General features: G+C 44.5%; 1 protein-coding gene across 2 annotated transcripts; it reads right to left on the bottom strand.

Annotated features, from left to right (window-relative positions):
- On the bottom strand, positions 1-13853 carry KARS1 (lysyl-tRNA synthetase 1). 2 transcript variants are annotated; one of them, XM_025920755.2, is made up of 15 exons: positions 13701-13852; positions 11017-11196; positions 9222-9381; positions 8090-8255; positions 6325-6418; positions 5774-5960; positions 5563-5688; positions 4532-4651; positions 3343-3505; positions 3060-3233; positions 2816-2901; positions 2392-2477; positions 1621-1747; positions 772-915; positions 1-286 (listed from the first exon to the last, which is right to left on the bottom strand). In XM_025920755.2, exons 2-15 carry the CDS (start codon positions 11160-11162, stop codon positions 188-190), a joined length of 1878 nt encoding a protein of 625 aa, XP_025776540.1. In that variant the 5' UTR covers positions 11163-11196; positions 13701-13852; the 3' UTR covers positions 1-187. The 2 variants fall into 2 exon arrangements, with proteins under 2 accessions (XP_025776540.1, XP_025776541.1); XM_025920756.2 differs by lacking the exon at positions 11017-11196 and having other exon boundaries at positions 13701-13853.
- Positions 13854-13862: the final 9 nt, after the last annotated feature.

The following is a 13862-nucleotide window of genomic DNA, read 5'->3' as shown; positions in this document are numbered from 1 at the left end:
TAGAGACAAATGGTTTATTTGGGAACAAGGAGTAAAAAGGAATTCTTAATTCCTCTTCTCTCGTCTGGCGGCCCAACTGAACGGTGATCGTCAGATGGACAGCAACACACAAAAATTCCCCTGCCGTCCTTGATCTTGTGCAGAAACGCAGAGAAACCTGAGTTACACAACTTGCAATTATTATTTTCTAGACAGAAGTACCAGTTGTTGTACTTTCTGATGTATCCGTGGTGGCTCCACTCTCTTTCTTGTCTTCGGGCTTCATGGCAGGAAACAGAAGTACTTCCTACAGGAGAGAAAATCACTTTGAAGGAAGAAGCACGCTCTTTTTCACAGCCATCCACCCATTCCTTTTGCTTCTGGTTACTGTTGCCACCCAAATCCAGAGATCTGTGCTGGTATTTCAACTTAGAAGATAAAAAAGAATGAGTGAACACAGAGTTCTCTTAAAATAGGATTTCCCTATCTGCAAAAATGAGATAACGATAGTTTCTCTACCTCGTAGGGCTGACTTAAGTGAAATGACATAATGGCTGCAGAGGGCCTGGTGTGTTCCTTGGATCCTCAAGAAATGCAAACAATGAGTATTCCTTCTGCCTCAGGTAGAAAAAAACCCAAATCTCATAATGTCAGATCCTCTGGTCGTCATCCTGTAGAGTCATGTATAACTGCTCTGCCTGAAGCCCTTCCTTTGCTCTCCAGGCCCACGCCTTGCCCCTGAGAGCAGAGCTCCTGCAGGGCAGTGGGTGTGGCAGGAAGACCACTACGTACCTTGATGTTATTGGAATCTGTGAGAAACATGGTGACGCGGTCGATGCCCATGCCCCAGCCAGCTGTGGGGGGCAGCCCGTATTCCAGGGCAGTGCAGAAGTTCTCATCTATGAACATGGCCTCATCGTCGCCAGCGGCCTTGGCCTAGAAGAGAACCAAACAATGACACTGTCTCAGGCCACGCTGTCTCTCAGTGTCTGAGCAAGCACGTTAACACGTTTAGAGGGATGACCATTCCAGGAATGCTCTGGAAACCAAGCACTTGTTGGGAACTGGTTTCCCAGTAACTTCAGGATGGACCCGTTTCTTTCAAAGACCCGGTCAAGTCTGGCGATCCCCACTTCAGAACACAAGCGCATTTCTCTGTGAAATGAAAACACCTCCACTGTCCCGGACAATTTGGTGAGTCCAAGGAGACTGATTTTCAGAGACTAAGGATTCCTAAGAGTCTTTCCCTCATTTCCTGAAACCAGCCATCACAGGCAGCCTGTGAGGGCTTGATCTTCATTAATCTATCTGCCTCTTATCCCCAACCCACCTTAATAAATGTACCATCTAAGAAAAATTATGTTCTTTTTACGCAAACGTATTTTCAAGGCAGGTATCACACTCCTCACACAGACACTATCATGTCTAAGCTCCTATGTGGAAATTCTAAGGCCCAAACTAGTCAAGTTCTCCATCTTGAAATATGACCTCCTCCAGTGAAGCCTGTGGCTTTATCCTTCATTTCTGTTGAAGTCATTAAGAGATGCAGACAGTAACACAGACCAGAGTTAAGGCTGATATTTTCTAGTGAGTGGGCACATGATGAAGTAAATGCCTTTGACTTGCACTCTCCTTCCTTACCTTGGCCTGTTCTTCAAAGAGCTGCCGCTGCCGCACAGGGTCATTCAGCTCGGTGTAGGCATTGCAGATTTCCTTTTTCATGACAAATAGCTCAAAGCGCTCAGTGAGACCCTCCTTAGAGCGGTGCCTGGAGATAGGAGACCAAAGGAGAGGCTGAACATACAGGTTCTCTAATAACATCTGGTACACACACAAGAGTTCTTGGATTTTAGTTGACTCAAACTGTTACAGATGAGACCCGAAGCCTGTATGCACTCTAGCACCAAACCATTTGGTGCAACGGTGAGGAGGGTTAGACACAAGGAAGCTTTAGTCATCCTCACAACACACGTGGGTGGTAAATGGTTACATTGAACCATACCTCCTGAATTCATGGCCTTCTGTGCCTTGTCACACCGACTCTGGGCTGCCCATATGACTTGCTTTGGCCAATGGGACATCAGCAGAGGCTTGATACGTGTTTGCACACCGGGGTTTATTCTTTCGGAACCCTTCCTCCTGGACCCCTGCCACTATGTAAGGAAGCTCAGGCTATGCTGCCCCAGACAGAGGCTAGCTACATTTAGAGGCCCTGGAGGAACAAGAACCCAGTGGAGGAGAAAGAAGGTGCCCGAGTTCCCAGTTACAGCCGCTTGGGTTACCCTACCACTTTGTAGAGCAGAAAGACTACCCAGTGAGCCCACAAAATCTTGAGAACTGTTGTTTTATGCCACTATAACTCTGAGATTGTTATGTAGCAACAGGTAACTGGGAAACCATGTTGTATCTTACCATTTAGCCAAAGGGCTCATTATCTGCGGGTGATCACAGATGAACGTAGGATTGATGCATGTTGTTTCCAGGAACTCCCCGACAAGCTTAAGGAGAAAGCAAAGCAGAGCTACAGATCCCTTCTGATGGCATTTTGATTGTTCCAGTCCTGGCAGAAGGACTCTGCTCCTACCCACTACCGGATGCTACAAGGGTTTATCATAAGTCTCTCCATGGCTAGTAAGGTTTGACTGAGATTATGTAACTACTCGGTATAGAGCTTAGAACAGCAGTTCAAAACTGGTTAATTCTCTTATTTCTCTCATTAGGGCTTTCCTGTGAGGCTGTGTAAGTTAGTTCTCCATAGTGGAGTTCACCTTCCCAGGGAGCAGGGGGCTGGTTACCACTGGATGAGGGCATGTACTCAAAGAGCACGGTCTGTCACCTTATCAAGGAGTCTGGCAGTGGTCCGAGGTGGAGGGCATTCAACAGCTCTTGCCACGCAGATATCGTCAAGGATTTTACGAGTTTCTGTAATACAAATGTACAAGTCAGGACAGAAGAATCACATTACCCCAGTAAAAAAAATGTATGAAAAGAACAGTGTGGGAAAATTCTAGCCCTGATCTCATCTAATTCAAAGCTGAAGAGAAAGGAGGGCCATTCAGTGGAGGAGTGCATCACTTTACCTTCGGTCTCAAAGAGCCTGGTTTCTGGCAGCTTCACCCCCAAGGCCTTCTCAAGTTCTTCAACCATGCTGATTCTCCGGAAGGGTGGGGTGAAGTCAATCTCATGGGCTTGGCCCTCCGGGCCATCTGGATGGTAGGTGATCTTGTAACTGCCTGTAATATGCTTCACCATCCCTGGGAAAGAAATCTACCATTTGAAAAGGACCAACAGGAAGTCCTCCTACAAGCAGCACACCAGCCCTTCAGACACATGTGAAAGACAAAAGGGAATAGGAGAGGTCACCTGAAATCATCTTCTCCGTGATTTCCATGAGATCGTGATAGTCTGCATAGGCCATGTAGAACTCGCAGGTGGTGAACTCAGGATTGTGAGTCAAATCAATTCCTTCATTCCGGAACTGACGTCCAATTTCATAAACCCGGTCGATGCCACCAACCACCAGGATCTAACAACACATGGCCAAGGTCATGGCAGCTAATCTCAATGACTCTGGAAAGTTTCCGTCTACAAAACTAATTTGGTTTTCATAGCTGAGGCATGTTTTCAGGTCTCTACCCAAATGTCGAACACCCTACTCTCTTTAGACCCTCGTAGTGGATAGTCATCATTCGTTTTGGCTGCCCAGGACCTCTGAATACTCTTCCTTTGTCAGGACAGCACCCCATCTTGTGCGTGTGAGCCTCCCCAAGAAAGAGGCCTCTCTTGGGGTTAGGATGCAGGCATGTGACTCAAGCTCCCCACCAGTCAGACATGCCCATGCAACTTCTAAATGCTACTGAAAGAAGATGTAGGTATTGCAGAATTCCTCCTGGAGAAGGGGGCCAGAGATATCTAGCTTTTAGAGGTAGTAACTGCAGAGGTCCTAATGGATAGCGCTGCGGTTCTGAGCTGCGTTAGCTGTCCCAAGTAGAAAAATCTGGGCTCTCCATGGGAAGAGCCCAGATGGACCTGAGAATCATTCCTAGTCCTGTGGTCTCCAAGCCTGATTCTCTGATCCTCCTGGGACTGTGAGCTTCCTTATGTATTTGAATACATTTTTCTTGTGCCTAAACTAGTTACACCAGGTTCTGTTGTCTGCAACTAAGAACCTTGAATGACAGTCTCTGGTATTTACTCTGGTGACTTATAAATCTTTATTTCCAATTTTTGGACAGATATCAAGCTTTCTAGAAAAGGCTAAAATCAGACCTAATCTAAGGAAGACAATAAACCTAAAATATTATGAGAACCAAGGCAGGTTAGGAGGAGCTATACACCTAAGAAAGACAATCCCTTTGCCCTCTGACCTGCAATGCTCTACTGATCCTGTAGAGAATTTCCAGAAGTGTTAACGCTCACAGGCATGCCAAATTAGAATACTCTCCTGGCTGTTCTAGTCTTTTTGTTCCTTTTATTTCTAACTACATCTATCTAGCCAATGGATTTCCGGCCTCTGTTTCTCCCAGGAACAGGGCATCTTCTTACTTATTACCTTATGGTAGAGTTCTGGAGCAATTCTCATGTATAAATTCATGTCCAGCTCATTGTGGTATGTGATGAAAGGCTTGGCCACAGCTCCCCCTGGGATGATGTTCATCATGGGAGTTTCAATCTAAAAGACAGGGAGATACACTGAGTCCTCAGACAGAGGTCCGCAAACCAGAGGCCTTGGGGGTAGCTCATGCTGTGCATGGATACAGTTTAGCCGGTTATATCCCTGAGTGAAATTTAAGTTTAACAGTAATGTGCAAGTGCTTGACAAAAGAAGTAGAGATGTCCTGATTTTCTAGAAGTGTCTCAATTTCCATTAATACCAAACACCATTAACACAGTACCATAAACTTCCACAAATTATAAATTATATTTTAATAAACACTGTAAGTTGAACTGTTTATGTTCTTTGAATTAGTTATAGACATGCAAAAAGGTCCAATGTCTATGGGGGGGGGTAGGAAACAGCAGGTCCATCAGAATACATGTAGTGTGACCTCATTTATGTTTAAAACAAAAATTAAAACACTTCTAAAATGTTTACACACGTACCTCATGTAGTACATGCTCAGTATGTAGTTATATATGCATAGCAACTGGTGTGGAACATTATGTATCAAACTCAAGTTTGGGGAAGAAAGTGAGTTGGGTGATACAAAAGGGGACTTTCAGTTTTGCTTCTGTTTCTTTGAATTTGTTTTACACGTGTACTTACCTTTCTTCATATACTTAAAAGGTTTTTTTTTTCTCTTAATGCTACAAAACAGCAAAATGAGTTGGTAACTCAATGAACATGACATCATTAGTAGGTAGACAGCCCTACACTTTGTCCATTATCTTAGAATTCAAATCTTGCCTTCCTCATCAGGGCACTAAAAAAACAAGGTGGGACAAAGACACTGGCCATCAAAGGGACTTTTCGCTAAGCATGAATACTATGGATACAGGACATGGAAAAGGGAAGAGAAGGAATAGTAAGAGGCAGGCATAGCAAGGCAGCTAGCTCATCGTGACAGGTAAGAACTCTCTCACCTCCAGGAATCCTAGCTCATCCAAGAAACTCCTTATATATGTGATGATCTTAGAGCGGATGATAAACTTCTGCCTCACGAAGTCATTCAAGATCAAGTCCAAGTATCTCTGACGATATCGTGTTTCCTAAAGCAAAAGCAACAGACAGAAATCATTGCCAAGTCTAATTCAACACTATGACAGACCACAGCGAGGAGGCCACAGAGCTTACCTTGTCTTTGAGGCCAAAGTGGAGGTGAGGTAACATATGCAAACACGGCGACAGCAGTGTGATCTCATAGGGAATGATGCTCAGCTCACCCTTCTTGGTCTTCCCAGGGTTCCCCTGAACTCCAATTATGTCTCCCCGACGCAGTTTGTTATTGATATGGATAAATTCTTCTTCTGATTTGTAATTCCTAAGTGAAAGAAAACCGTACTTCAGTGTATGATATTCCGAATTAAAACCAACCACTGGTTTAGCTTTTAAAACTGCCCTCTGGAATCCTCACTAAACTGCTGGTGCAAATAAAAACCCGGGAAGAATCTAGACTCTTCTGTCAACTGCTGGAGTGTTATCTTTTACCTGTAACTGCCGCACAACCTGAGGGCAGTTGTTATTCTCTAGGTGACCAAATGGCCTTTTTATTCTCTTTTCAGCCTTACCCAACCGTAACCCGCTTTTAATTTTAAATGCCAATGAGAAAGGAAGATCACGTGGTCCCCAACCATGTTGCCCTGGGTCAATCCAGAAAGGCCCGCAACGTGGTTATTTCTACATACCTGGAATTGGCCATGACTTGCAACTTGACCCCCTCTCCTCGAAGGTCATAGAAGATGAGCTTTCCCCCAGAAGCTCTTTTGGCGTGTATCCTACCTAGAAAAAGTACAACAAAAACACTGATAGAACGAGAAGCCATTTTGTGGTACCAGTGCCCAAAAAGTTCCCTCTGCAATGTTTACATCTAGGTAGAATGTCCTATCAACATAGACGAGAACAATTCGATTTTAGCCCAAGACTTAAGCCCAGTCTTTTCCTTCATGACAAAAATCTTACTTAAACCAGTTAAAGAAGTGCAGCAAGGCCTGGCTTTAAAGTTGTTTACTGGACTCCCGGAAAACGGCAGCGCTGGTGGCAGCATAGTTTTCAGCTCTACCTCAATCCTCCCATTAAAATAAAAAGCACAACTACACAGGCAAGGCCAAAAAGCTATGGACAACATTTACAACAAAATTATGTGGGAGGATACTCCCAAGAATCCCCAAACACAAGCAGTGGGGCAAACCACCAAAGATCCCCATATGCGAGAAAGCTGTAGGGGAGCCTTTGCGGTGTTTGCTGAGTCTGAGAACTGGAAATCTCCAAATCGGCCATAGGTAGTCACTGGAAAACGTGGCAGCTAACTGGAGGACAGCAGCTGAACCCAGAAGGGGATGTGCCCACTGCCACGTGGGTGAGTAGAGGGAGTTGGGGCTGCATAAGGTCTAACGGGGCTGAAGCCCTTCAGCATAGCCCCAGGAATATTCTTAATTTACTAACCAAGGCTCCCTTCTAGGACAAGGCCCCATAAAACGGGAAAAGACCAGGAAACCACAAAGGGGTCCGACAAAAGTGAGGAAGGGGAAGAGAGCCTTGGTATCTCAGAAAGCAAGCTGCTGTAATTCTGAACACTTCACAAAAACAACAGAAAAGGTAGCTCAGTGAAGCTGGAAAAGCTATTTGAATCAAGCTCCCTTTAACATTGAGGAAAACTAGAGGCCTGGGTGGCTCAGTCAGTTAAGCGCCTGACTTTGCTCAGGTCATGATCTCACAGTCTGTGGGTTCAAGCCCCGCATCAGGCTCTGTGCTGACAGGTCAGAGCCTGGAGCCTGCTTCGGATTCTGTGTCTCCCTCTCTCTGCTCCTCCCCCACTCACACTCTGTCTCTCTCTCAAAAATAAACATTAAAAAAGAAAACATTGAGGAAAACTAATTTCACAAAAAAATAAGCAACATAAAAGTACTGAGATCAAATACCAGTTATTAAATAAAAAAGCACTCAGGAAGGACATGCCCAGAAAAAACAAAAATTCCATTTCACAGTAAGTTGAATGACATTAAGAAAATGCCATGAAACAAAAATACCCACATTAGAATCATCGAAACTAAGAAATGAGGTGACACATGAAAAAATCAGAAATAAAGTAAAAAACCATTTCAGGAATGAAGACTGAACTAAAAGAAAATAAGAGTGAATACAGAAATGCTTTAAGAGAAACCCAGAGGGAAGAAAGACAAAATTTAAACATCAAAGTGTAAAGAAAAAGGTCAGGAGTTCCCCTCAGAGAATGCCCCCTCCTCTGCTGCATCACCTCGTCTGGAACACAATCTCGTGTCTCGGGGCTGCTCTACTTCTTTCTGTGAATGGATATACTTGCACTGTCCCTCGTGAAGTAGGAGCCTGTGACACAGGCTACTTGAAAGCAAGACCAACCCAGAACTTTCTTTGTGCTGCTGCAGCAGCCTGTCTGCTGTGAGAGCTCAGCATACTGCCAGGGAATCCTCCTACCTGCCACCTTTAAAGTGATGTCAGTTAGGTGGTCCCCAGGCTGCAGGTGACTGTATTCTTGGATAAAATGAGTCAGCGAGATGTCTACGTGGAACTTGTGTGGATACGGGTCTTCCCCACTGATCTTCAGTTGGTGGACCGCTTGGCTGCGGATCTTGAAGTATTGCTATTAACAAAAAAAAAAAAAAAAAAAGGAAAAAAAAAAGAGCCTCTGAGAAATGGAACCTGACCGATCAGACCAGTGGCCCACCTAGCAGAGTACCGTATTTTGCCCCAGAGTGGCTCCAATACAGTGAGGTCTCCTTAACTGAGCCCTCCACACCTTTGAAATCCCAAGATGGGAGTGAGATTTGCACTTAAAATCTGCACAGTGGCTAAATCCATAGGTGGAAACAAAGGCCAGAATTCCAAAATGCAAGATTCAATGAAAAGGAAAATGGGAATTCTGCCTAAAATACTAAGTTTAATTTGTACAGGTGGCCTTGGTTGCCACTTTTGCAGATGCATCTGCACAATGAGTTACTTACCTTTTTTCCTACCTTCCTACCCCTGGCTACATGTCAGACTTTTCCCCAAGACAAGACTCTGGGGCCTGGAGGATGTAAAAAAGGAACACCTTTTCTGATGCAACCACTCAACTCTGCTGTTGTAGTGTGAAAATAACCTTAGACATATAAAAAAAATGGGCATGGCTGTGCTCCAATACAATTTTCAAAACCAGGGAGGACAGAAGAAATTAAAAGCAAGGAAAGGTGGATCCGGTCTATGGACTAAATTTGCGAATCTCTGGCCCAGAGTAAACCCTAGTCAATCTTTACGGAGATACCTTTTCTGGATTTGTTATGAGGGGCAGCTAGTTTCAGGGAAGAATAATCAGTCACTTGGAAGTACTGATTCTCCCAACCACCTACTGGGAGTTGATTAGAGAAATGCTCACTGCCTGTGCCTTTAACCAGACGTAGTGGCAGCTCCCTCCCACCGCCCCTTCCCCCAATCCATCTGCAGCAACCCAGGGTTCACAGCTTGTTTTCAGTTCCTATTTCTCTTCTTAGTCACTGGTCCCAAGGAATTTGCCTTAAGCTTCATCAGAAGCTTCCTCCTGCCCAGGCAGAGTGGTGGTCCAGGGACTCACATTTGGGTCCAGACTCTCCTCCTCGGCACCCACACCATTGTCAGTGGTGTGGTTGGTGGCGGCAGTAGTGGCCTGGCTTAGTTGTTTTTCACTGAGCTCCTTCTGCTTGGCTTCCTTCTCTGCAATTTTCTTCTCAGCTTTCAGGCGTCTCTTTAGCTCACTGTTGGCAAGATGCAAATGTTCAATGTGACAGATACCTGAAGAGTCCTCTACTATGTTCTGCCCCATAACCACGGATCAAAAATATGAACAGCCTGGGGGGAAATGCTCTTGCCTGGTGCTACACCTCCACTTCTAGTCTCTTAGTCAACTCTATACGTGAATGAAACAAAGGAAAAAGTAAGCTTAGAATAAAGATGTGAAAGATCTTCCTCACCCTCTGCTTTCCAACATGAGATCCCAAACTAAAATCAGGATACCCCAGGACAAAGGAAAACCGAAGAGGCAACATGGTCTGGCTCTGTCTGCCACCCTTCCCTACACCTCTCCAAGGAGTGGGTTAGTCTGGGGTAGGTTAGGGTAACGGAGAGGTGGCTCTTCTGAGTTCAAGGAGACGCACCATTGACAATCCCTGCCTTAGCATTGGTCACTGTATTAACAGTGACTCTCAGTGTTGATCTCCCCATCTACTGTAGCCGGACCTAAGAAAACAAATGGGGCAGAGCAGTGTACAAACCAGCATAGAGTAGGGGGTAATATAACATCCTTGGAGTCAGACTGCCTGGGACCTAATCCTGACATACCTGCCTAGCAATTACATGACCTTGGGCACATGACCTCCCATTTGTAAAATGTAAGTAACAGAGGACGCTCCCCTCCCCAAATGTGAAGACTTAATAATGTATGCAAAGATAGGACCTGCCCTTAGCATTTAGTTAACATGCAAATGAGAGCCATTCTAGGTATCCTTTACTGTCTTTAAACCCTTTATTCTCTGCACCCAGGAAAGAAATCTTAGATTTGGATACACTGCTGGTCCAATCTCTCACTATCTACACTCTGATCTGAAATCTTGCTATCTGAACCCAGAAACCAAACAGGTTTGTGTAGAGGATATCCTCAGTATTCAAACAGAATTGGTCATTCTTTCAAACCACCAATGTTAGCTGAATATTATATAATAACCATAGCAAATTATACCAAGTCATGCTTGTATATTATCTGGCTTTATGGCACACTCTTAATTTTCAGTATGAATTTAGAGTGACTCAATCGAAAAAATAAATTGGTGATGTGAAATACTAATTTTTAAGAAAAGGACTCTGAGGGCTTCAAAGTAGGCATCTCTGGATGTAATCTGTCTTGTAACAGTTTTAAATACAATCATTCCAGAACTGTGTGCTAGGCTTACTGTGCTGTAATTCAGTCAGTAGGCATCAGAGCCCATTTGGTTCTTCCTGGCATTAACATAAAAAACCTGTTTTCCATTCAACTAGGAATGGAAATTAATCCTAAGGAAAATCAAATTAATCCTAAGGGAAATTCAAAAAGATCCTAGAGATAGAACAAAGACTAGAAACCAAATTAATCTCGGGAGCAAACCAAGTTCAGAAAGACAGGAAAGGGAACGTTTGTTCTCGGCACTGTTGTAGAATAAGATCCACAAGTCATCTCAAGAATTTAGAGTGAGAATCTGAATTTACTAAAGAGAAAAGGAGAAACCACTATTGGTTTTGGCAGTAGAGCTCTTTGTTTCCTTAGCAACAAGTGCAAAGAGTCAGAGGCTTAACAAATAAGGACCCAAGTAAGGAAGGATTTTTGCTCCCAGAGCAACAACGAAGGTAAGGGCACCAACCTTCTTTTATCAGAAAGTGGCTTGTCCTTGTGAAGCGCTGTGAAAGGAGCAAGTTGATACAGTCGCAGCTCCCTCTGCCCCCACTGTGCCCGGGAGGTTTGGCGCAGGGACCCCCTAACAAGCCTTACAGCAGCTTGCGTCAACATGGCAGAACACCCCGGAACTAATGATTACCACCACCTAACAGGAAACAGAGATGTGGTGTCAGATGGGACAAAACAGTACGTATATACCCAACCAGCAGTCCTACTCTTTTGGGTAGGGGAGGTTGCACGACCTTTTAGTGTTCCACTGAAGACCCTCTTAACTGAGGACAACCCTGTAACTCACTGTGCTGCAACCGTAACTGACAACATTCTGTCCTTGCTATGGTAAAAAGGTGCATATCTGGGTTAAAACTCAGGAGTAAGGCAACCCATAGTTTAAAGGTAGAAATGATCACAACAACCTAGAAAATAGGAGACAGGACCTGAGGCGGTGTTTCCGAAGCCCCTGACATGTGGCTTCTCTCTCGGAGATTAAAAAACCCTGGTGACAAAGATGGCAATGGGAAGCATGTGAAATGTCACTATCATTTGCAAACTCTAGATGAAGCTAAAAGCAAGCCACACAAAAGCACCTCTGAGTCAAAGATAAGACTTAATTGAGCTCTAGGAACAAGGAGGAAAGGAGAATTTCAGGAAGGATCCTGGACTACAGAAATCTGACCTTTCATTTGGGAAGGAGTCACCTGGCAGGCAGCCCATCTCTTTTTAAACTTGAAGAAGATAACTGGCATAAAATGGTACTCATGAAGAGGCAGACCAAGGAAGTCCCAAGAACAATTAAGATACAGAAGGAAATGTAAATCGTTAAAAAAAATTCTTTCAGCCCATGGTCACTAGAGTTATATACGTTAACAGCCGATTTTCTTAGACAATGTGGGGAGGTAAGGTGCAGGCAGTGTAAAGAGCATGGGCTGTGGAGTTCTGGACTGGGTTTTAGATCTCTGCTCCAGAGCCTCGATCAGGGACAGACCACACTTTAGGAGTGCACACTTCAACGTATTCAGTCGCCCAGAGCCTCAGTTTATTAATTTGAAAAACAGACGTTAATATTTTCTTTGCAAGGTTATTATTGAGATTAGACAGAAAGTTTGTATGGTTCTAGCATTATGTCTGACATATAGAAGCTGCTTTAAAAAGTAGTAGGGTGGGGGCACCTGGGTGGCTCAGTCTGTTGAGCAAGCTGGGGGTGGGGGGGGGGAGAACCAGCGACAAAGAGAGCCAGAGAATCCCAAGCAGGCTCCATGCTGTGCCGTCAGTACAGAGCCCAAACTCAGGAAATGTGAAATCATGACCTGAGCCGAAATCAAGAGTTGGACACTTAACCAACGGAGACACCCAGGTGCCCACCTCTTATGGTTTCCTTAAGAGATGTCTTTTCCCTAACTTACTTAATTCTAAGAATAAAGCACACAACATACATAACATACAAAACGTGTGTCAATCCACTCTTAAGGTTATTGATAAGGCTTCCAGCCAACAGTTGGCTGTTAAATTTTGGGGGAGTCAAAGTTACACTCAAACTTTCCACTGTATGGTGGGTCAATGCCCCAACCTCTGACTTGCTCAAGGGTCAACTATATTTATGTAACAGATCAAAGTCGAATCAATTTTCCCAAAGGCAGAAGTCTGAGACCAGGTTCCAAACATTTATAGAGATGTGTATCCTACCTTCAGAAGGGTGCCATCAAACCATTAAATTTAATGTTTCCTTTCTCATTTTTCTTGAATATTTGAAGCATAAATCCAGAGACACAAAAAGAAAATTAATTTTTACTGGTTAAGGGCCTATTCCATTAGGATTCAGAAAAGAACGGAGCCCAAATGCGGTAAGGCAGTCATTATTTGTAATGAATTAACTTTTCTCCTGCCTCTGGAATAGTCTAGTTATGCCCCTCCTTGGGAGTACTGAAAAAAACAAATCATTGCTGGTGTTCTGTGCTTCAACTGAAGAACCCTGTTTGAGAGGGTATACATCCAGGAATATAAAACATAGCCAGTTAAAGGGCGGCTAGTTTTGATACATTCATATTTATCTTCACACACCAAGGATTTGAGAGTGGGTAACTAAGATCTATCCAGCAGGGCTTGAAAGTGCCACCTAGTAGACTGGTGGACTCATATTCTATTACTGGACATCGGTCATTCACTCAATACTCACAGATCCATTAAATAATCCATATATTTAGGTGCACAATACAGTTTTAGAAATGATCCATTTAATACTTAAGATTCAGAAAAGCCGAGGTGAGGCCAAGGAAAATTTCAAGGTCTTCCCGAAAAGCTCGGGTATTTAACTTCCTTCCAATGGTAGCGAGGCGTGGCTCGGCAATAAAAGAAAGCATTTTTTTCTTCCAGAAGGAGGTAAAGGAAGGAGTAAATTTCGTTTTTCTGTAGTCAATTCTCATTTTTCTGTATACCCTAACTCCAGGAATGCGACGACAGGACTCCGCCAGAGCCGGGCCCCGGAGCAACCTGGGGAATGTAGTTTCGCGGTTTAGCCGCTACGTCCGGCGTGTCCAGACCCACGAGAACCGGCAGGAAGGCCATAGGCACAGCCGCCTCGGCCGGAGCCTCGAGGCGCATCCTAGCCCGGACTGTCCGGGCGCAAAGACCTTAAAGACTCACGGCGACACTTACTTTTTGCTCAGTTTTGGCTCGCTGCCGTCCACTTTCACCTCAGCCCCCTGCACCGCAGCCATCTTTCCCGAGGGCCCGACCTAAAAGGGACGAGGGTCGCACAGTAATTTCCAGGTCACGGCCGGAATCTCCGCCTCTTCCTAGAGGAGGGGGCGGGCGCTC

Source organism: Puma concolor, chromosome E2 (assembly GCF_028749965.1).
Source record: "Puma concolor isolate L17-30 chromosome E2, mPumCon1.1.hap2, whole genome shotgun sequence".
NCBI classification, from domain to species: domain Eukaryota; kingdom Metazoa; phylum Chordata; class Mammalia; order Carnivora; family Felidae; genus Puma; species Puma concolor.
This window is presented reverse-complemented; position numbering and strand designations above follow the sequence as displayed.